Consider the following 24,933-nt stretch of genomic DNA (forward strand, 5'->3'; position numbering starts at 1 on the left):
TTCATACTGTGATGTGATGATTTCTTTTCTTTTTTCATCTTTAAAAGTGTTTATGAAAGCTACTGGTTATAAACATAATATTTAAGCATATTTGGAAAACACTGCCAAATTGCAATGCTGAGCTGTCTGAGTTGCACGATTGTATGACTGTTATAGTTATGTATGCTTTGACTTACTGAGAAATTCTTAAGGAGCATGGAATATGGATGTATTTATGTCAGAGCAGTTCTCTGATACTAGCTAAAGTTTCATGATCCTGAGATATTCCTACACCTCAGTGATCTCTTGTAAAGTACCTGAAAATACAGTAAAGTGCAATAGCACTGACCTTTTCCCAAAATAATTTTAAATAGTGTAATATATATATATATATATATATATATATATATATATATATATTACACTATTTAAAATTATTTTGGGATATATATAAACTGTATGGTGGCAAAATGATTAGAACACTAGTATTTTCACCAGCTAAAAATGGTTTTAAGTCAGTTATTTCTATTTTTTGCTGTAGTGTGTCAGTAGGAAATATCAGTTTGCATTTCCAAACATTCATTTGAGTGAAATTTTTGTTTGCACAAGGAATCTGATAACAGCCAGTGCTCCACACAGAGATCTGATCTGATCTTGTCATCCAGTCTGCCTGGAATGACATGAAGAAACAGAGCAAACTGAGACAGACTAAATCCAGAAGAACTGTGGCAACATCTCCAAGCTGCTTCAAGAAACCTACCTGCAAAGCTACAGTACTGTTAAAGGTTTTAGGCACTTGTGTAAAAATGCTGTAAAATGTGGATGCTGTCAAAAATATTTTTTTTATTAATTAACTTTTAACTAAATGAAATCAACATTTTCTTGTAGGTTTCTTGAAGCAGAAAGCTGTCTCAGTTTGCTCTGTTTCTTCATGTCATTCCAGGCAGACTGGATGACAAGATCAGATCAGATCTCTGTGTGGAGCACTGGCTGTTATCAGATTCCTTGTGCAAACAAAAATTTCACTCAAATGAATGTTTGGAAATGCAAACTGATATTTCCTACTGACACACTACAGCAAAAAATAGAAATAACTGACTTAAAACCATTTTTAGCTGGTGAAAATACTAGTGTTCTAATCATTTTGCCAATGTAAATGTAACATTTGGTGTGGGACCATCCTTTTAAAGCAGCTTTTGCCCTAGGTGCACTTTTCAGGTAGCTTTGCAGGTAGGTTTCTTGACGCATCTTGGAGATGTTGCCACAGTTCTTCTGGATTTAGTCTGTCTCAGTTTGTTCTGTTTTTTCACATATATAATTAGTTTGGTTATGTAATTGCATTTAATTGAATTGAGGAGTGAGGTTCTTCATGTGGATTGGAAAAAATATAAATGCCATTATGCAATTGAGTTTTTTCCTCCTTATTAATCATGTTTGTGCATTAAAATCTGGTCAAAGCCAAGCCAAAATGATGAACAAATATGTATTGGATTGTTTTCGTAATTACTATCCAATTCTAAAGGATCAAGAAAGAATCTTTAAATATAGGTTAATAATATAATAAAATCCTATTGAAATATAAACAAGCAAATGTGTACATATGCAAATACACTAACAAATTTAATTAACTAACAAATTATTAATGGTAGAAATAAATAAATGGAAATAACTATTTCACTAAAAATACGATATAGGCTAAATGATTGTAAAACAATACAAAACAAACACAACTGTGACTGTATTCAATAAAACATGAGTAGGGGCCTACTGCTTGCTGGAGGGGGTTATAGACTCTCAATAAATGTATAAGTGAATACAAACTCAAACATCACAGAACATATGTGAGTCTGGCCACGGGGGCGCGCCCACCGAGCCCGTGCGTCAGGCCTCCACGTGACGCATGACGTATCATCAGAGTCCTACTAAAAGAAAATCCAACAGGGAAAACCTGCGGCTTCTGCGCGCGACCTGACGCCCAAGTCCACAAAGTTGTGAAGTTTACTTGATCTCTTTATAACAGCCCATCAGATCAGAACACAGGAGGCTGCGATGTCTGCCGATCAGAAAGAGGTAAATGCGCTGCTTCCCAACTTCTTTTTGGATATAACTTACCGGCAACAACCGGCTTTAAAAAAAGAGTGTATCACGTTTCTAGGTTACATAGACTCTCATCTCATATGAGAAGTACTGCAGAAGATTATAACCGGTTATGATGGCAAACTTCTGCATCAGTTTGAGCTGTGTGTATTTGATTCATGATGTAATTGAAATTGCTATAATGTGTTCGTGATAACGCGGCATGTTTAAAACGGTAATTTCACTTGAATGCATTGGCTACTTTGTTTTTTTGTTGTTGTTTTTTTTTGTTTTCCCTTAACAGGCAATTAGTAATACATACGTTTACATTTTAATGTGGTATCTAATATGGGTTCCCTTTTAATGAGCTAATTATTGTTTCTGTAGGAAATTGGATTTTTAAAAAGCCTTTAGTTGTAAGTCATTATTACGGAGTTAAATCCAAGTTTTTTTCATATTGTGTAGTTGTCAGTTAGTTTCACTGATCAAAGGCCTTGACATTTGTCTTATTTCCTCATATTGAAGAAAAAAGTTAAATTACACAAATTATTATAGTTTATGTATAGTTCATAGATCAATACTGCCTTGCATGCAGTTTGCAAAGTACATGATTAATTCTTGCACTCACATAACCCCATAGACAGAAATGAGTTCAGACTGCTTGAACACTTGACTGTTTTATGCATAATTATGTGCTTTTTCAGTTTTATCAGTTCTTAAGCATAACATTCTAATTCACCCTAAGGGATGAAATGTCAGACTTTTGAATGCAAGTTATTTTAAAAGTAATTTTTATCACAAAGGACTGTATGAAATTGGAGGTTGTTAGTGGAAAATTGAAATACACCAGAAAAGAGACCTTTGAGAAAGGACAGTGCCCTCTCAATTACAGTTTTACCACAGGGTACGACAACAGCAGTATTTTTGTGCTCTCAAATTGTATTCAATATGACAGCCTGCTTTTGGGTGGTACGGTTTTGTCGTCTAAAACATATGTTATTCGCACAGTGCGAAAAGACCATTCAGAATTTGTAATGTCTTCTCAATTGCAGTTTTACCACAGGGTAAAAAAAACAGTGCTGCTGCTCTCTCAAATTGCTGTCACATACCCAACCGTGGGTGCAACCATGAAACATATGTTATCCGCATTGAGAGGAATGTTCATTTGGCTTCCCACCCATCCAACCTGCCTTCTGATGTCTTTTCTAGTAGTTTATGGGTTTAAATGTTCCATCTAGAGCCAGATAATCTGAGGTAGTAGATGTTTTCTCTTCTTCACTCCCTCCCTCTCTTTCTCGGTCTCTCTTCCCCCTCTCCGTGACTCGTGGGTGTTGGGCTGAAATAGTTTGGTGTAGTTTTACATTCCTTATATAGCCTGTGGAGTAAGAGAGACGTGGAGCGAACCCGTGTCACAAAGAAGGAGGGGAGGGAGTTGAGCTTTGCCAGCAGTGAGAAAGTCAGGCTGTCTCGCAGTGCCAGATTTCCACTTGGTTTTCTGGAGGTTTGGGTGACACGTTTGGCCCTTGGCATAAGGTATGTGTGCGGCACGCCACACTGTAACAGGTAAACTCCTTGTGGGATAGGATAGCCTCTGGAGTTTGGGGACTATGAGTCACAGGGAGGTGGGAAATGTCATGATTTGGGGGTCTCAGCTTGTCCTTGGCTTTCAGTTTTATGTTATGTTACTATTTGCTCTTGTACCAACCAACATAATCAACATAGTGATGCAATGATGTGCTGGAGCTGCAGCGGTGGATTATTTTAGTGTTTCAGAAATATAAAATGACTCATTAATTCATTAGTTATTAAATTAATCTTCTGTCGTCACATGCAAATGCTTTATTTGAACAGCCACTGAGTGCTATAAATCTGTGTTGAGCTTTTAAAATGTTCTGGGTTGTCATAATGTGTTGCATTTTCACTCGCGGATTTACTGGAGTGTAGATAATGTGCACTTTCATTGTGTATCACTGACCAGTAATTTGCAGTTCACCACGGAAATATATAGGTGCTTATTTCTGTCACCTACCTGATAATTAATTTAAATAAGCCGGTTCTCAAATGTCTCCAGTAACTGTTTAACAGTGAACAATTGGTCACTCAGGAATAAAAGTGTTTTCTAATGGTTTCAGTACTGTTAACTTTCATTGAATTGTCAAGTCAACTTTATTTGTATAGCGCTTTTCACAGAACAATTTTCTTTTAAACCTGCTTCACAAGTGTCTTAATATCTTTATGCCTAGTCGCATTTAGCAGATTAGAACTGGGCGATAATATAGTTTACATTTTGTGGTGATATAACCAATCAAGCAGTTGAGGTTTGCTATATAGTCCACATTGATTTATGTGAGCGTGTTCGATATGCTTATTCATCCAACTTTACATAGAGACCTTTGTGATAACACAGTATACGATATACTGTATATTGTTTTGTGAAGTGAAATATTCCATGGATGTTGAAATATCTTTGTGGAACCACAGATGCCAAAAAAAATCTTTATTTTTAGAAGTGTATATGTATATATATATATATATATATATATATATATATCTCTATCTTTATATGAGTGTACTGCATGCTTGAGGGTAAATTTGGATAACTATATGTTTAATATTGTACTATCTAATTGTTCAATCTACCTTCCAATCCAAAATGTTTGGGTTTAAGTCACGGACAGTCAGACGTCAACAGCATACCAGACACGGTTCATGTGTGTGGGTCTGGAATGTTTGGTTTCAGCCTTGTTAGGAGCTCTGAATCACTTATAATATTATTACTGTGACTATAATCTTTCTTTTGTGTTTGTTTTCTCTTCAGGCCATGAATATATATAGTGTAACGCTCAACGGACCTGCTCCCTGGGGTTTTCGGCTTCAGGGAGGCAAGGACTTCAACATGCCCCTGACCGTGTCCAGGGTAAGTGACCTCCATCTTGGATGTAGCAATGGGTAATAGACATGTTTTGTTTACAGCTTAAGCTGCTAGCTGCTTATAAATTATGTATTCATCTCATTTATTCCCTTTAACTTTTCAGTTTGACAAATGAACAAGGCGTTTCGCAGATTTCATTTAGATAGCGTGAACCCATCACTCACTCAAGGTGTTTTCATCCTCATAATGAAGTTTTGCACCAATTCTTTGTCGGTTTACAGTCCCGCCTCTGCACACAGAAAGGCATCAAACACAACCTCATAAGGAAATGCAATAGAGTTAATGAGAAAAGTGTGCTCAGTGCTTCGTGAGGTCTATTTCAACACTCGCATTCCTTCAGAAACATGTCACTGCTTGATATCAACCCTGTAAGAAAAGGGCTGCTTCAGAACTCCATTCAGATGTCTCCTCACAAGGATATGTTATGCTTTGTTTAGTTTCCAGCATGCGTTGTTCTCTCTTTAAGGTCATTGAATCCTGGCTTAATAGCACCTCCAATGGAGCATATTGAACAGATCAGGTCCAGACGCAGAATTTCCATTCCTTATATGAGCAGTGTTGTTTGTAGTATACACACAAGCTCTGGTAGCTAGTGCGTTTGTGGACCTGAAAGGTCATCTCGCATGTATATGAATATCATAGGGACAAATAATGAGGCCTTGGTTTTGATAAAATGTTGCCGATTATACTTTCTTATATCTCAGATTAATATGCACAGACAACCATAAGTAAGCTATTTGTAGTTTGAGTACACATATGAAATCGTAAACATTGTGACTTCTGATCAGTGGCGTGTTTCCCAAAAGCATCATTAGCCAGCTGTGGTCACATGATGTTCCATTGTTACCAATATTTGGGATTTCCCGAAACTGTAGTTCCAATGAGCATTTGCAAACATTATTGCAAACTTGTAAGGTCTTGACCTGTAGTTAGAAGCATGTTTTTATTTTTTATTTTTAGTTAACTTCTCCAAATCATCAAACTGCAGTGGTTAAGCAGTGAGTTATGGCATTGTACAAGCAACACGCCTCAGCACGAGTTTGAGAAAATTATTTCAAAATGAAAATAATGATTTCAGTTTCACTCAGTTATGCTATTGTGGTAGAAATGACATACTTCACCTTTACCAAGTGTTGTGTCTTCATGTATGAACAGAAGTTTTTTTTGGCCCAACTTGTTCAGTTTTTTTTAGATTAAGTATTAAGTAATCTGTCTTTTTCTTCAACTGCTTGTGTTTTTAAATAATGATTGATACTGCCTTTTTTTTTTTTTTCTTCTTTTTTTTTTGCCATTTTGAGATCAATAACTATTCCCACTTGGCTGAAGAAGTCACCAGAAGTAGCATTAAAGTTTAAAAATTTCCTGAAAGCTTTAATGGATGTTTCATAAATTTTTCAATATATTTCTATGTTTTTAGCTCTGCCAGACTTTACAACATTTTCTCCATTTCCCTCACTTTGTCTGACATGGTAGTATAACCTGCAGCTGTGTACATCTGTTTAGCTCTCAGACGTCTGTCGGCGCTGATGACTTGCACTAACACTCCCTTAAATGTCTGCTTCAGTCAAAATGGTGACTTCATCCGTCAGTGTGAGAGCCGGTCATAAAGCCGCCTGCTGCTGCCAGATGTTATGCAATAGCAGGAGCGTGTCTGTGCGTGTCATCCTTAACCTGATTTAGTTTCTCATAAAGCACGGTGCAGGATCTTGTGTTTATGAAGAATGATTTCATTACAGGATTGAACACATACCGGCATGTCCTCACGCTAGAGCTAACATGGCAAAAATGATGCCTATCATTTTAAAAATGAAGCCTATCTGCTGATTTCTGAGTAAAACTGCAGGAGCCACTTCAGTGTTGCTTCAGAAAAATGAAAACTGATAAAAGTAGAGAGAAGTCCATTCAGATGGATCAGTTATTCACTTCATTGTTCAGTGGCTCTCTATGTAAGGCCTATCTCAATTGTAAAGCACCAAACTGGCAGGTTATCCCCGTTTACTACTTTAATACTAATCACGTGACCTGCACGTGACTTTGACACATCACAGTAAAATAAACACTTCATTCCTCTTGAAAGACGTGAAAATGAATTTTCAAAGGAATTTTACAGCCAGACGGCTTCCTGTGTTCAGGTTGACATCCGCGAGTCATTAGCATGACAGAGGGTGAATCATTAGGTGTGTTTGCTCTGTCATTTGAGATTACACTATGCTGTTAAACGTGATTTGTTAGTCTGATATGAAGGGTGGCGGTTCATTCATCTTGACAGAAGTCTACGCCCTCTTCTTCCAGTTCCGAACTGTTGAGTTATGCAGTGTTAAATCACAATAGGTCTAAGCAGGTCATGAGGTAATGGAGATATGCTCTGTCCACAGGTTCTAAAGTAGAGTGATTTGAAGACGGGTGGTCTGTTCCCCCACCCCTCTCCACAATGGGAGAACAAAGAGGTTAAAGAGTGAGGTTTTATGGGCTTAGGCGCATAAGGCCAGCCATTCAAACAGGAGAGTGATGAAATGGAACAGTGGTTTATTTATAGGGGCTGCTTGAACGTTTGCTGTTATACATAATAATTAGTGGTGCTTGCTAAGATTAGTGATTTGTTCAAATCCTTGTGTTTTAAACTTTGTCATGTAGCATCCTGCATCGTTTGTGCTATACAGGCATGAAAGATGACGATAGGTGTTATTAAGCAATTTGATTTATGATTTTTGTCTAAACGCACAGTAATCCGATAGGGGATAGATCATCCAAACATGAAAGTTCTGTCTTCATTTTCTTACCCTCATGTCATTCCAAATGTCCATGTCACACCCATATTGTAAGTGTTTCTCCATTGAAAGTCCAGGTAACCAAGCTGTAGTAAGGCAAATGTGAAACAGATTGGTCACACTTTATTTTAAGGTCCAGCTCTTGCTAATTACAAACCATTAACTATGACTTTTGCCTCAATTAAAATACTAAATTGCTGCTTACTAATTAGTTAGTAAGGTATTTGCTAAGTTTAGGTATTGGGTAGGATTAAGGATGCAGAATATGTGCTTTATAAGTACTAATAAACAGCCAATATGTCATTTAATAGGCGTGCTAATAAGCAGCTAGTTAATAGTGAGAACTGTTCGCTATATTAAAGTGTTACCAACAAATCCATATGAATCAAGAGGTTTAATCCAAGTCTCGCTTTATATGATGAACAGATATACTTTAGGCTTGAACTCTATTCATTTGGATTTTTGGATCTTTTAGGTTTTGGTTACGTGGACTTTAAATGGACAAACATAAACTTCTCGGGTTAAATTTAAAAATATCTAAATGTGTGTTTTGAAGATTAACCATAGGTGCAACATTTGTAACAACATGAAAGTGAGTAAACGATGACAAGAATTTTTATTTTTGGGTGAACGGTGCCTTTAAATGAGGGTCCAAGCTATATTTAGTGCATGTCTTTGGTTTGGCCTCTTTTGACTTTAAGGACCATTACGTAACCACCTAGAAACACCCTAGAAACCACATAATGCACAAAAAACCCACTCCAGTCTCCTATTACTAATTCCGTCTAGCAGCATTAGCAAATGTGTTTTTTCTATGTCATAAGTAAGAATTCAGTTCATCAGCTGATGGTAGTTGGAAGCTGGATTGGCCTTAATATTTCTCAGAGCATTTTCCTTGATGCCTCCTTTCCTCCACCTCCTCCTCCTCCTCCTGTTCTCTTTCCATTGCACACATCGGCGCATTTCTTCAGCATTCCTGGGATTTTAACGCTGCTTTCCTATTCTTGGCAACAGAGCGGCCCTTTGTCTACTTTTGCACCCACTATCCATTAATGTCTCAAATCATTCCCAAAACCAGATGACATGCTCTTGGACCTCAAAAGAATACTTTCCTGGTGAAATCAATAAAAGTGAAACCTACAGATGACACGCACAGAGATGGCTGGATCTGTGTGTACTAGCTATGAAATCCATAATCATTTTAGTGTACAAATGTTATGATTTGCATTTGCTCCAGTGGATCAGTCCATCTGGTTTGCATTAGCAGGCAACATGCCATTCAGCTGAAATTAAACACAACTGCAATTAGAAAATTATATATGATGCAATCTTTAGAAGATTAGAGCACAGTTTGAGTTTTTCTTTTGTGATTTGTTCCTGGGGTTCCAGCTCTGTGACATTAAACCGAACTGAGGCCGGTCTGCTCCTTTGAAGACATTTATTACTTTGTGCATTTTACTCTGGAGGTTAGAGACCCCATAAAATTAAAGTTGGAGTTTTGTGGCTTTTAGTCATTGTCTGTTAGCTTTTAGGCCATCTACATGCTAGTGTGCTCTTAAAAGTTGACTTAATCCAATTTAATGAAGATATAAGAGTTAAGTCTTTTTCTTGAAGAAAAACAGACCTTAAAGTGCCCCTATTATGGGTTATGAAAGGTTCATATTTTGGTTTTGGGAGTCCCCAACAACAGGTTGACATGCATGCAAGATCACAAAATGCTTTCATTGTGTTATAATATGCATTTAATTTTACCTTATTTGCTCAACGACTCCCAAACGATTCGCTCAACAATTCATTTTTCCAAACACCTCCTTTGCGTGACGGTCCAATTGGTCGATTTCATTTCCGTTTGTGTGTACAGCGTTACCGGGGAAACGGCTATTTTACCGATCTAAAAGCGGCACCTAGTGCCAAAGAATGAATTTGTAATTTCATTTCAAGTGGGCGGGCGATATGCTAATGTTTCATTTTGACATCAACATGAAACGGCTTGGGATTCGTTTTAAAAACGACTCGTTTCAATGATTCAGAGTTGACTCTTTCTTTTAAAAGACAATAGGTGCGTTCGACTTGAAGCACGGCTACAGACGCCGATCAACGAGAGTAGCCTCTTGCAGTCAGGGGCGGAGTTGAAAACGGACACATCAAGCTGGACACTTTCTGCTCCCTTTACTGATGCTCACGCGGTGTTTGCTCTATCACAGATGAAGTGAATAAAATGCAATATTTGTCAAATACACATTTTATATTTCATGAGCAACAGAAACTCTTTTTATATACTGCTTAATACAGCGTCATCTGTTCAAGAATAAAGTTCAACATAAAAATATACTATTTAAATACTAAAAGTGGGGGTATATATGCTTTCATCAGTGTGTTATGATAAACGTGACTCAATATAACATTGTGATTACAGTAAAAAAGGTTTTACTGTTCTAAAAAATACAGATTTATGAGCAGTATTGGATTTGAAGATATTAGAAACACATGTCATTGTTGTCATGTGGTGAATTTGGCCAATCGTGAAACAGCTGTGTCGTCATCAGCACTCCTGCAGTCACTCTGAAAAAGCTGTACCAGCTGAGTCAGCCGCTGCTCTCGAAACGCTATTACGGTACTTTGATTCCACACGTGACAGTGACGTGGCGTTGGCGCCGGTTCAAGTCAGACTAAATTTCTAACCGGCATGCACTGCTTCAAGTCAGCCGCCGATCGGTCTGCGCAGTACTGCATGAAGTCGAACGCACCTAATAACTTCATACATGGTGCACTTTCAGATTTGAAACTTTGCAGGATGTTTTCATTCACTTAGAGCTGTGTTACACACTGCATGAAAGGTCATTTTCAAAAATCCATAATAGGGGCACTTTAAATACTGATCACTTGGTTCAGAAAGTCATCTTTTATGCTCAGTGCTTCATGTATTAAATAAATGAAAAACATGTTGTGAAATAGCATTACAATTTAAAATAAGTTTTTTATTTTAATATATTTTAAAATGTTATTCACTCCTGTGATGGCAAAGCTGAAGACTCTGGTCTTCGGTGTCACATGATCCTATTATATTTGATGCTCAAGAAGCATTCCTTATTATGATCAATGCTGATAATGCTTATACTGCTTAATATTTTTGTGGAAATCCACAGGATTTTTAGGATGGCCTACTAGATAAATGAAAAGTTCATACGAAAAAGCTTTTGTTGGAATTTTTTTTTAACACTATATCTTTATTTCGATATATCGATAAATTTTATGTATCCTTGCTAAAAATATTTAATACATTTTCAAGATGACAATGACTGTCAAGAAAATGTATTTATTCACTGCAGAAGTTCATATTCAGATTTTTTTTAAATGGCACATCACTGTTGTCCTCTTAATATAGCACACAAGTAAATATAGCACACATGTAAATAACTTTTATGGTATATTGTAGGGATGGGACGATACACCTACCTCCCAATTCGATACTATCACGACACTTGGGTGCCGATACGATATGTATTGGGAATTTTTATTTTTAAGATTTCGATTCTACAAGTATTGCGATTCGATATTGATGTGTTGCGATTTTTGTTTTTAACTCTAGACCATGGGAAAAAGTTGAATGATACACTTAATATACAGACTGTCACTATTAAAAAAAAAAAAAGCACACATCTTAGCAGTTACTATTGCGATTCGATATTACAATTTATTGTGATTTTTGTTTGCTTATTAAAGACTAGACAATGGAAAATAGTTGATTATACCCTTAAAAGTGCCATAGAATACATTGATACAATATTTTTAATTGTTGTCTGATATCTACATAGAAGGTATGTGGCTTAGGTAAAGGCAAAAATTCTCCACAAACTGTTTTACATGTGCATTTATAAACCTATGATTTATTTGGAAGGGTCATGAATAATAATGTTTAGCTCTGCTCTGATTGGCTGTTTCACATTGTGGCTCTGCTCTGATAGGCTATTTCACAGTGTGGCTCATTTCAGTAGCTCACAGCAGGAAGGAAACACAGGGAGGAAAAAAAAAAAAAAAAATATATATATATATACTTTCCCTTACAGTTATATCATCGGGTAATTATACTGTATATAAAATGTGGGCATCAGGGAGCCGCTATTAATATGCGAGGCACTGAAACTGCTTTCAAATGCGCGATCGCTTTTTACTTTCACTTTTGCTTTCGAGATTCGTGATCGCACAAACTCTGTTTATACTATGGAGCGGCAGTACTTACCACACATTTTACAAGATCAGATGCTTGTCAGTGGTTCTCAGGATCTGCAAATCATTCGCCATCATCCTCAGTCATCTCTCCTTACTCTGTTTATGTGGTAAGTGAAATCTTATGGACTGTAATGTAACAGGCTACCGCTAGCAAGGAGCTAACCATGTCCCTTAGGTGGCTTGCATTATTTTATTAGAACATGTTATTTGCTTTCCGTGCCTTTCTGAATACAGACACCAACCCATCCCCTGCACAGCCTGGAATGTAACATTTATTTCCATGATCTGCCATTTTCGCTGTTGTCCTCACTTGTTTCTTCACAATACCTGCAGAACTTCTGATGGTTCCCTTTAAAGTGCCCCTATTATGCCTTTTCGAATATTATCTTTCATGCAGTGTGTCATGTAGCAGTATGTGAACAAACTTTCTACAAAGCTGTGAAGCTGAAAGTGCACTATATATATATATATATATATATATATATATATATATATATATATATATATATATATATATATAAGTTATTGTCTATCAAAAAGAGTCGACTCCCAATCGCCTAAACGAGTCGTTAGGAATTCGAATCTTATTCTTTTACTGCTGTACGTCACGAAGGAACACATTTGCATAATGTCCTCCCATGGCTGTCATTTGCGCTGTATGCGGTAGACCAATCACAAAGGACTGCGCCATCTGACCAATCACAGCAGTGAGGGCTCACAGAAAGGAGGGGTTTAGAGAGACTGATTCTTCGCACTAGTCGTTTAGGAATCATTTACAAATGAGGTAAAATTAAAGCCATTTGAGAAAACTAAACTGTTTTTTGACCTTGCATGCATGAAAACAGTATTCATAAAACAATATTAGCAACTTTAAAAATAATAGGGGCACTTTAAACGTATATGACGTCATCTAATGTAGCGGCACCGCGCACACAGAACGATCGTTGTATGGGGTAAATGCGATTTTTATTTTTACATTATGAATGGTGTACTGAAATTAAAATGGTTCAAATTGTTCATTTGTAATAACCACTCTTTTTGGTTTATTGTCCCCAGTGCAATTTTTAAAAAACTAGGTGGAATTAATTTCCTTCTACGTTGTGATTTCGAATGTAACTCATTACCAGTGAAACTTTCTGACTTCCATCAGCAAATGCTGCTTTATTGGAAATTATTGTTCAAGCATAACTTTACGCCTCATAACACTCCAGTTTGGAATAATAGATACATAAAGTTTGGCAGAAAGTCTGATTTATTTATTTATTTATTTTTGAGGATTGGAAATACAAAGGGATATGCGATATTGCCCATTTTTTTGGATGATAATGGAAATTTGTTACTATATAGAGAGTTTTGTGAGAAATTCCAACTGCAGTGTACTGTTAATATCTACAATAGAATGATTAGAGCCATTCCAGTTCCTTTGAGATTAATGGTTAGAGAAGATATTGTGAACTCCCAAGTTTCCCCAGAATTGAGGCAGCTTTCCTTAGAAGGTTATGATTTTTGTGAACAAAAAATGCTCTAATAGAGTTATTAGAAATTTTATTTCACAGGCTTATTATCCAAACCCAATTAGACGGGAATATGTGTTTAAAGATTTTGATACGGTTGAAATTAAAAAAAATTAGAACAAATTATTTGTCTTTCCCCCTCCCTCCAAAAGCTAAAAGTTTTTTGTGAAACATTGAAACTTTAGATCGTGGTTTTTTATTTATTTATTTTTTTTTTTTGTGATACGGTACAATCCTTTTGGAGAGAGATGCAAAACTGGTTATGTTCCAGAGATGTTGAATTCCCACCACTTAATGTGAAGATAGTCAGGTTCGGTATTTTTCTTGAAAACAAAGATTTTTGTATGCAGATGGTTTAAATCTAAACCTAATTTTATCCAATGGTGTAATGAGGTAAAACTCTTATTTAAATCGTTAAAATTTGTTAAGAATAAGAAAGCCCTGAAGTTGACTTCTCTGTTGGATTTGTATAATTTAATTTAAAAGCCCTTTTTGGTGTATTTTATTTTTGAAGCATCTTATGTTCTTTTTTTCTTTATCTTATTTTTCTTTATGGTTTGGTTCATTTTGAATTTTTTTTTTTTTTTCGTCTTGTTGTTCCATTTTGGTTATGCTCAACCAAGGCTGAATAAGATTGGATTTATTCTGGAATGTGATTATGTACCTTGTTTGGTTGTAAAGCTGAATACAAAAAACAAAACAAAAAACAAAACAAAAAAAACATCGTTGTATGACATCAAAGCACCGCGAGAGCTACAGAGAACAGACGGCTCCTCCCACTGATCTATAGCCTAATGATGGCTTTCGCATCACTCTCGCGGGACTTTGATGCCATACGCTTCAAGTCGAACACACCGATACATTTCGCCCTCTGTTGGAATTAAAAAGCGCTAACTTCTCCCCACCACCTCTTAGGAAAAATAAAATAATGAAATAAAAATCGGTTCTGATGTTTAAATCGTTTTAAAAAGAATTGCAATATTTAGGTGAATCGAATTATTTATTTATTTTTTCTCTCCCCTAGTATATTGTTTGTTTGTTTTGAGTGTGATAGCGTTATCATTAACTCATTGTAAGAAGATCCTTTAAAAAAAAAAAAAAAAAGTGCTTTTGTGTTTCCCAAGAGAGAGAGAAAACGAGTATATGGTTGAAACATACGATTAAGTAAACAATGACATAACTTTCACTTTTGGCTGAACTACTACATTAAAAAATTGTGCTGGGTTTATTCATCGTTTTTCAAGGGTCTCTGGCCTGTGGACCTAATCATCAGAGTTTGTCAGTGTCATTTTAACAAGTTTGTCAATATATATTTATTTGCTTTTGGAGGGCTTGTTAGCAGGTGTGGCAGTGGCTGCTCTAGGAGACCTCTGAAGACGGTTTGGTTTGAAGCTTGGCTCTTACATCCAAGATATTTATGGCTCACGCGTATCAGCTGACGCAATTGCACTGAGGCCCAGAGTCTTACAGCCCCCCATAAGGAAATGGAAAGTGAAATATGGCAATGATTTTAATGGTCAGTACAAGCGTGGTCTTTAGGGTCACCACATAAACTTTCAGCACCATCAAGGACAAAAGGACTGGTCGCTGCGTGTCTGGGGAAGAAAATTGTAAATGGGCCAAGATTTTAAAGACTGTTTAGCTTCAGATATCTGGGACGTGCATAGGAAATGTCTGTTGAAATGTTTGAGTTTATTCTTGATTGTGACCCATAAACATCTATGACTGCCATCCTTGTTTTTAGCTGTTTATACAAGTTTAATTTCTTATGTTCTGTATATTGATGTCAGAAGGTTTAAGGTTTCTCAACTCTTCCCTCTTTGACTTGTGAAAGGTCTTAGCGCAGCACTTTACTGCCACCAGACTCAAGTCAAGGAACAGCTGGGCTCTGAATTTGAGCCAGGAACACAGGTGGTCGTGTCCATCAGCTTTATCTGCATACTCCACCGTCCACATTTCCCTCGTCTTCTTTCCTTTTCTTTTGTCTCTCAATCTTTTATTTATTTTTTTCTGTTGTGCCCATATTTCTCCATGTGTTTACTGCTGAAGTGATAGTGCTCCCAAAAATGAAAAATAAATTAATTAATAATAATAAAAAATAAAAATACTCACACTTTTTATTCTGTTTTTTCATACATGAAGTAGCCCTATATTAGTGCTATGTCAAATCGCAAAGGCAGAATGAAGGGAAGAGTAAAGCATGGCACTTCTTAAAATGTTATTTATTTACTTAAATATTCAGCTCAATTTGTTTTGCTTATAACAGATTTGGGAACACAACATGCACAGACCATCTTCCCCAACTTTTAAAAAGCACTTAAACAGACTGTTGTCAACAAAAGAGAAGCTGTGTGAGACGTTTTTAAAAAAATATAAAAGCTTGATGGTTTAATATTTGAAAATGATGAAATTAAAAAAACTTATCAATTTTTATTTATTTTTTTAATATGAAATTGCAACATTTTGGGCCAAATTGTGCAACTCTACCATCTAGCACAGCAAATGTTTTTAAATCGTGAGCACAACTTTTTATCAAGAAAATCACAATGAGGCTTTTTCTCTAAATGGTTCAAGACTAACTTATTTATTTTGATAAATTCTCCCTTTAGGACCTCTTGTGGTCTGGTCTATTTCCTGTATGCTTGCCAAAGTGCTACACCTGGTGGAGGACTTTCTGCGGGTCTGTTATTCAGACCCCAGCCATTTCCTCATGATGTCCTGACAACGTCACAATGCTTCTTATGTTTCATAAATATCTGCATGGTCTCAAACAAGCTGTTGAGGGCAGAGGCTCGAGGACAATAACTTTTGTTCTCTTCCCCCAGTGCTGTCCAACTCCAGATTCCTATTCAGAGCTCGGTAGAGAAGACTTGTAAATGTTTGTTGAAGTGAATAGCAAGCGGCCAAGACAGGAAATGTGGTAGAACTTGGAGAATGGAGGGATAGAGAGTCTGAAATGTCCAGGGCAGATGTTAAGGGTTTGAGTACAGCTTTATATAGACATTGCATTCAAATACATGCCAGCAGCAAAAGCTGGATCTCATTATGGTGTTACCACCAAATGTCTTATGTTATTACCCACACTAAGTGCTATTAATGATGCACAGCATTTTACATTTTGAGTTGCTTTTATTTGTGGCCAAATGTGGTGATGCTGTTGGAGTCCACAGGGTCAAGGTTTCGCATAGTTTTGTTAACCCTGCTGGTAAATGTCAAAACTACACAGTCTGTTACCTAAAGCATCGTTCTCCATTGATGGCCATATAAAAGCAGAGCAACTGCAGTTGAAATGAATGGCAATGCTAACACACATCCTCCCTGTCTGGGTCAAGAAAACCTCAAGAGTGCACCTTTTAGCTTGATGGTGGGACTCTAACCTTTCCTATTTACCGTTTCTGTGGGAGTTTTGAGCAAAGTTTCCTTATAAATGTTAATCGCAGACGGAAATCTTCCTGAACTGCTTGCCAGATCAACAATAGGTCAGAACATTCCTCCAAGACTTGGCAGAGCTCGCATGGTTTGGAATGAATGTTCACAAATTTTATATGGCAGATCAGTTTGGCAGGATCTTGGGTCTGGGTTGTGTGCCTTATCAGTGCGTGTCATTCAAGTTGTTCACACTTTTCTCTGTAGTAATATGAAACTGTCACTAAAGTCTTATTTTCCCAGAAGACATCAGACACAGGCTGACTAAGCCTTGGAGGTTCACATTTTGGTTTTGCTGTTCCAATATTGAACAAGCGATAAGCGTAAATCTGTGACTTCTTTAGCATAAGTCAGGGGATATACATGTGAATGTGACTTATGCATTCCTAGACATGACACACAGAACGTCATTTCCCATTCATAAGGTACACGGAGTCCAGACAGCTGTAGAACATTTTCCATGTTTCAAAATTTGGATGTTCATTTCCATGTAACACCGGCACTTGGATATTTCCCTACATTCTCTTCACTTTCCCTTTTGGGCGATGCCTCAGGCCTTTTTCTGAGTGATTTATATGCTGTGGCTCACTTCATTGCCAAGTCGGTCTTATTTGAAAACACTGCACAGTAAGACTGTAAAAGTCAATGCTGCGTTAAAGTGCTGGATTATTTTAGACTGTTGGTAAACCCTTCATCATAACAAAAAGTCAGTGTTACATTGCGAGTTCGTTGTCTGTGCTGTAGACTTTGCTTCCTCTCAAACGTGTTTGTTCTTGTGCGGTTGGGTTTGATTTGGAAGGTGCTGATTCTTTCTCTGCAGCGGCTTTAGAGTTGACATGGATTTGAATAGATGAATAGCTCAGCTTGAGGTGTGGTTGGCTAATATCCGTTTTTAGCTGATCTTGCTTTTAAAACTAATGCTTGTGTCATTTATTCAAGCTGATGCAACTGAAGTGTTTTTGAATGCTTGTAATATAATGTTGTTCTCTTAATTAAATAGTGACAAAAAGACTTGTTAGAACAGGTTTGCAGGTTCTTCTCTTTTGCTGGTGGCCTACTTAAACACAGAGCCCTGAATTTAGACACATTCAGAATCTGGGTCAAATTATAAAAATTCAGCTGCTTTTAGATATCAAATATATTAGTTTATTCCTTGTTGGAGATTCATATTAGTGGTGATGAGGCAGGCATCACTATGCTATAGTTCATACTTGTCCTGCACAATGCTACCAGTGTTAATTTAGTATTATTTATGTTATTATAATTTTAATTTTAAAATTTGCTTTAATTGTATAATTTCAGTTTTCATTTTTGATTTAATTTTTAGTAGTTTTGTTTTATGCTTTTGTAATTTGTATTAGTTGTATAAATTTTCATTACTATTATTTTCATTTTTTCAACATTTTATATTTAATTTCAGCTTTGTTTCAATTAACTTTTTTTTTTTTTTTTTTTTTTAATAGTCTTAATTTTAATTGATGGCGTTAATGATGATTCCTGCATGCTACAGAATGGAATGATACCTAAAATTATGCAGCTTAATAAGGAGTTACGTTAATCTATGAGATCTACGGTTTCCTCTTGACAGATGAGAAAACAAGTTAAAAATTCCTGTCATAGAAGGAGTGAGATGAGCCATGTGTTGAGACCAGAATAGAGACTTGGGGGTGAACACTTTTGGCTTTGGCCATTAAGAAACCTTCTTGTAACTACGCAAAACAGCTTAGCAACCGCTCGGCAATGTGCTTTAAAACATTCTTTATTTTTAGAGTACCCTGGCAACCACTCAAAACACCCTTGTATTGTGTTTGTTATCAGCACCAGCACCACTCGCACTTTCTTCAAAAAATGTAAAAATCTGGTTTAGATTTGAAATATTTAGAGTTAGTCATCTCATGACACTTCATTACATACAGACTGACTAATGTTTATTCTCTGTGGTTGTTTCAGCTGACCCCAGGCGGTAAGGCGGCCCAGGCCGGAGTGGGTGTAGGGGATTGGTTGGTGTCCATCTCTGATGCCAACGCAGAGGAGATGACCCATGTGGAAGCACAGAACAAGATCAGAGCCGCAACCGACTCCCTCGCTCTCACTTTGAGCAGGTACACACGCGCACACACGCACACACGCACACACACACACACACACACACACACACACTTACTCATCGTCTGTGAGTGTCAGTATCAGAGGGAGAGAGGATGACTTCACAGGAAATTGAGTTCTTTGGTTAATACATCACTGTTAACCCTTTTATTACAGTCTTGAAAGATAGACTGTGAATTTTACAACAGGTGGTGCATTAGAAACAACAAACAAAGATACTCAAGACATTTACAACTGTGATGTCAAAGAGCAGATTCTTGGACTTTGAAAAAAGATTTGATAGACACTATTTACTTTAGTTAATAGATATTTACAGTGCACAGCATAAATGAGTACACCCCCTCTGAATAAATATAAAGATGTATTTTCTTAATGATCACTAATATAATTCATGGAAAGATAGCAAAATTGAAATGTATTAAACATATATACTTAATAAAAACAACAAAATATATGCCAATATTTTCTGTAAGATAAGTACATTTGCCAATTTTGTTTAAATGGATTGCAGAAACGAGTACACCCTAGATTTAATTCAGCAAATGTATAATATTGTAGTACTTAGTATGTCCTCCAGAACTTTAAGTATACTGCTCTGACCCTCTTGGCACTGAGTGTACAAGTTCATGACAAATTTTCACATAACTCCTGGAGGACGACCTCCTTAAATGCTCTGCTCTTTAATGGGGAGTTTTGCTCAGCTCGTCTCTATAGAATCCCCCACAGTTGCTCAAGAGTGCTAAGATTGAGTGAAATACATGTCTACTGAAGGATTTTCACCTTGGGAGAATGAATATCTTCATTGTCATGCTGAAAAAAAATGCCCAACAATGCAGGGAATGAGGGGAGGGTAGCATCTTCTGTTTCAGGTTTTTGTATTCCATCACACAGTGGTGTGTGAATTCATGACAGCGTTGATAAAGCACAACTCCCTCACACCTTAAGCACTCACTCATCCCTATATAAGAGCTTTACTATACTGAACGTCACTGTGGGTACCAAGCACTTCTGATTGTACTCCTCCTCTAGCAACACCAAAACATTTTGGATGCTTTTGGATCCGAAATGATTGACTTGGTCTCTTGAGACCAGAGTATGGATTCCCAGAAGTCTCTATTTTGTAAATATGGGCCTTGGAAGAGGTTAAATGAGTTTATTTTGCTTTGGCTACAGTAGGTAATTCTAGTGGTGACAACAAGCATGCATGTCACTTCTGCAGGCTGCGTCATACTCTGTGAGATAAAGTGTCACTCTTTTCATAGCTTTTGCCGGCTCTGAGACACTTGCATGTTATTTCTCCTGCTCTTTTTCTAGCAAAAATTCACTCATCACTAAATGAAAACTTAAAGTGAAGACCTGATTATTTCAGGAGCCTTGTCACAAGTCCATTGTTTTTGAATATGCTACTTCTGCTATATTTTCACACTTAAAACAATAATTTGGTATTCCTCTTGTACCATTTGTCCTCTTTTTTGCTAAGAAATAACTCACCTGGCAGTTCTCTCCCAAGTAGTTCCACTGCTGCCAGCATTAAGTCTGAGTATGATTCAATGGGCTATATAACACTTAATTGTCAGGAAATTACTTGTCTTTAAAAGTTTTGGTTCAATATACTTAAAAAATAACCTTAAACCTTTTATTTTTTATTTAGTAACTTTTAGGAGGGTGTACTCATTTTTGCAACACAACATTTTATCACTTTGATAAGAAAATATTATTTTGCAGAATAATTTTGACATTCTTCTTTGGTTATTGATCAAGCAGGTTTGATGGAACATTATATCTCCAAAGAACCCTAACATGTCATCTAAGTAAAGAGTAATTGCTGAATTTAAGTTTTAGAGGGGGTGTACTCATTTATGCTGTGCACTGTAATTGTATTTTGGTAGTCCTGTTAATATAACTGTCTGTTTATGGTGGGTTATTATTGTTTTGTTCAGAATGCCAAAAGCATTGCCTATAGAGTGCAACGGTCCAGTCCAGAAGTAAAAATCCCATTTATTTTTTACGTAGAGATATTGAAATGGTGATGACATCTAAAACAAACCTACCACAAGCTTCAAGATTGGTAGAGCACTGTTTCGGTGGATTTTTAATTCACATGTAGCTTAAAGGTGCAGTAGGAGATCTAGGAAAATGCTAACTTTAGCCTGATAGCACTGAAAGCGAACATCCCACCCTCCCTGCAATCGCCGTCCAAAGCCACGCCCCCTGAACACACATACGCTCAAAGAGCAGAATACCAGAGACGACATTAAATTACTTCAATAGGCTACATTAACGGTTTCCAATTACAGTCCTCGCGCCTTCCCTGCTCTGCACATTTCATATGTATATCTTATCACGTCCGATGGTTGTTCTGTTCGACCGTAATAAGTGCCCTGCGAAGTGGACATCACCAGATACTCCGCCATGATTCCAGTTCAAAGCGTATGTTCCATACAAAGGGCATTAAAGTGTGCGAGACGTGAATTTTAAATTGTATTTATTTACAGAGGTATATTATGTCACACTTCTCTAGTAAGTTTCGTCTGTGTGTGAAGACGCCGCGCAGCGCAAATCCGTGAGTGAATGTTCCGAAGTGAAATAAACTTCAACGGATTTCCCTGCTCAGGGAGTAGAGAACAATGAACACTGTGTAGGGAGCATGTCAATCGGAACACAGTTCATGCACAGAGCTCACTTCTAACGAGCTGGTTATCTGAATCAAGTGTGTTAAGAGAGACATGCAGAATGTGCAGAGCGGGGCGCGAGGACTGGAATTGGGAATTGCTGGGCTACATCATATCATTCACCAGTGAGAAAACTTTACAGCACAGTTAGTAAAAGTACTACAATTCCAGGAAGGAAGATTGGGTTGTTATGAAATATGAAATACATTCAGTGTTATTGTTAACTAAAATTAGGTTATTTTTTAATTTTGAAATGAAATAAAATAAAATCTAAAAATATTAGATTATTTAAAAATATACATAAATTAGAAATGTTTCCTTGGCAACTAACTGAAATAAAATGAATGAAGGTAGGATGAAGTACTAAAATTACTAAATCTAAAACTGAAATAAAATAAATAAACAACAAAATTACTAACACTTAAAATTAAAATGTAATGATTATTAATAAATACCATAATATATAACAAAAATGGCAGTAAATATATTATATAAGCACATAAATCATGTTGTTATTATAAATTATTAGATTATAATTATGAAATGCTCAAAGTTTATATTGTACTGTTGTTTTCCTATGCTTTTAATTTAATTTTTTTTAATCAAACTTCATGATTCATCTTGGAGCTGGTTGGTTTGGTTCTTAGAACATTTACTGGAGATTATTATTATTATTATTATTATTATTATTATTATTATTATTTTTTAATACCTATGAAAAAAAATTGTTCAGTAGGAAGAGCATGGCAATAGCTAGCAATGCCAAGATCATAGGTTTGATTGTCAGGAAACAACAAAAACTGTTGCACAGTAAGACTGCTGTAATGCATACATGTAAAGTGAAAAAACTAAACAAACTTTTAAACCAAGGCCACTTAAAAACCTGGCAGTCACACTTGGGCTTTGTTGTGATATTTTAGCTACTAATTGTGGTCTGTTGTTTTGAAAACTGACTTTTAAACAGTTCCTAATTTAATTTGATTTGGCTCAAAACTGTGTCTAGAGAGCTGATCTAACAGGCAGTAACACAACTCCAAATAAAATTGTCTTTTGCTTGTTGCCATAGCAATCATGCCGATAACTTGGCATGGTACCTTGTGTGGCATTTAAGCAGAATTAAATGGCCTCTAGATTTCTTTGGGCCTCTTGTTTTGTGCAAATGGTATTAAATGCATAGAACATACCTTTAAATGTCATAATAAAACTCTCCAATGGCTCAGATGACCCTGGGCTAAAGGTAGAGCAGATAATTTGGAGACATAGTGTTAACTCCGTGACTTGAGCTGACCTCCGCTTTTCAGCACGGAGATGGGAAAACTCCAATGCCTCAGGACGCAATTCTGAAATCGCTTACATTGCACTCCTTTTGGGAAACTGTAGAAAGAGCCCAAAAAAGGAAAGTTTGAAATGGACCTTACTGCCCTCAGACAGAACAGAAGCCACTGGTGGAAAGAGTTTAAAGTCTGTGGCTAAGAGATGAGTAATGGGAAAGATGAGCGTAGCTGCAGAGTGATAGATGCACTCCTTCCTGCTCTGTCATTAGGCCGTCCCTGTGATCAACACGAGAAGACGAAGAGCCAGTTTAATGGTCCAAACCACAGCTATGAATGTAGTGTTCTTCCTTTTTTGGGTGTGCGAGAATCATTTATATGTCATCACATAGGTAAACGCTTGTAGCGGTTATTAATGGCCTGTTTAAGCGAAGAGGGATAAAAACTTGCGCTTGAGTTATGAGAAATGCATCTAAAGAAATTAATACTTTTATTCAGCAAGGATGTGTTAAATAGATAAAAAGTGATTGTAAAAACTTATTGTTAAAAAAGATTTCTATTTTGAATAAATGCTGTTCTTTTTAACTATTTGTTCACCAAAGAATCAAAAGAAAAAGTATCACAGGTTTGCAAAAGATTTAAGCAGCACAATAGTTCCAACACTGATAATAATTCAACATATTAGAATAATTCCTGAAGGATCATGTGACAATGGCTGGAGTAATGGCTAATGAAAATTCAGCACTGTGTCTCAGAAATGAATTACATTTTAAAGTATATTGAAATGGGAAACCAATATTAGAAATTGCAATAATATTTCACAATGTTACTCTTCTCTTCTCTTTTTTTTTTTTTTTTTTCTTTTCCTTTTTTTTGATAAATTTTTATATATTTATATATTTTTGTCTTGACACTTCTTCATGAGATTCAATACCCCGTCATTTCTTGGGGCTTTTTCAGGTCAAAGAGAGGTTGTCATTTTCCATATAAATGTCCTCTGGAATGAGGGAGGACGTAAACGAATGAGGTCGGTTCGGTCATAAAATGTTCCTGATGCAGAGACTTGCCGATTCTCCAGACAGCTCTTAGTCACAGGCCGCATCTTTGGAATGCTGGAAGACGGAATGAGCTGGTTGGAGGTGTGAATGAGAGTGGGCGTGTCTTCATGAGTCATAGCGCCGATGGTTATATGATGTCATTATTATAATTTTTTTTGTGGAGTTTGTTGTGACATGACACAACAAACTCCAAGTGTGAAAACATCTGTTTATCAAAGTTCATAATTACCCTTTGCCCAGTACGCTCATAGATGACTAGTATCCTGACTATTGTTTTGGGAGCTTTGGTTGTCAGACATGTCAGTGTGTCTGTCTGTTGTTGTCTATCACAGATAAATTACAGTGTTTGCATCCCATGGAAAGGCATGCTTGAAGACAAACGTCTGAGCATGTCTGTATTTATTCTGGAATATACTTTTATTACAGAGGGTGGTGTAGTTTTGGTTTACATGGTCTTTGATAGCCGTTTGGTCAACCTCTTTAATTGTGGTTTACAATGGTTCTTTGAAACACAAAGTCTCTTTTTAGCTTTGTTGCTTTAGACTGTTGTCCTGGTTTGCCCTTCCTGTGTGCTTTGGTCAGTGTTTGTTTTAAAGCATTAAGCTTAATTTGAAATCAGAATTGATTTGTCTCAGTGCGTTTGTCATTGTAATCTTATCAAAATGCAATAACTTGCTTTTACCCGTGTTACAGGTTTCCTTGTCTGCTAACATTAAGTAGGCTGCACAGGCTGTTTACTAATAGACAAATAGTTGTTTAGGCTTAAACTACTGTTACTGTCATGCAATAGATGTAAAATGACTTGCAAGTTTAGCTTAATGTTGTTTTGAAAATTTCATCTTTGTGTACAAAGAGAAGGACAGCTGGTATAATGAATTTTAGGAAAACTTTGCAAGCTTTG

The 24,933-nt window shown here is 36.5% G+C and overlaps 1 protein-coding gene across 2 annotated transcripts in view; it reads left to right on the forward strand.

Annotated features, from left to right (window-relative positions):
* The first annotated feature begins 1,892 nt into the window (after positions 1–1,892).
* The window catches only part of pdlim7 (PDZ and LIM domain 7), a 46,482-nt gene continuing 23,441 nt past the window's right edge, over positions 1,893–24,933 (forward strand). Inside the window, exons 1-3 of one of the 2 annotated variants that reach the window (XM_058797401.1) lie at positions 1,893–2,049; positions 4,874–4,972; positions 18,876–19,027. In XM_058797401.1, coding sequence (XP_058653384.1) covers positions 2,029–2,049; positions 4,874–4,972; positions 18,876–19,027 — 272 coding nt within the window. In that variant the 5' untranslated portion in view covers positions 1,893–2,028. Of the gene's footprint in view, positions 2,050–3,449; positions 3,589–4,873; positions 4,973–18,875; positions 19,028–24,933 lie in introns of those variants that run through there. The other variant, XM_058797402.1, reaches the window with a different exon arrangement.

The sequence above is a fragment of the Onychostoma macrolepis genome, chromosome 14, assembly GCF_012432095.1.
Source record: "Onychostoma macrolepis isolate SWU-2019 chromosome 14, ASM1243209v1, whole genome shotgun sequence".
NCBI lineage: Eukaryota > Metazoa > Chordata > Actinopteri > Cypriniformes > Cyprinidae > Onychostoma > Onychostoma macrolepis.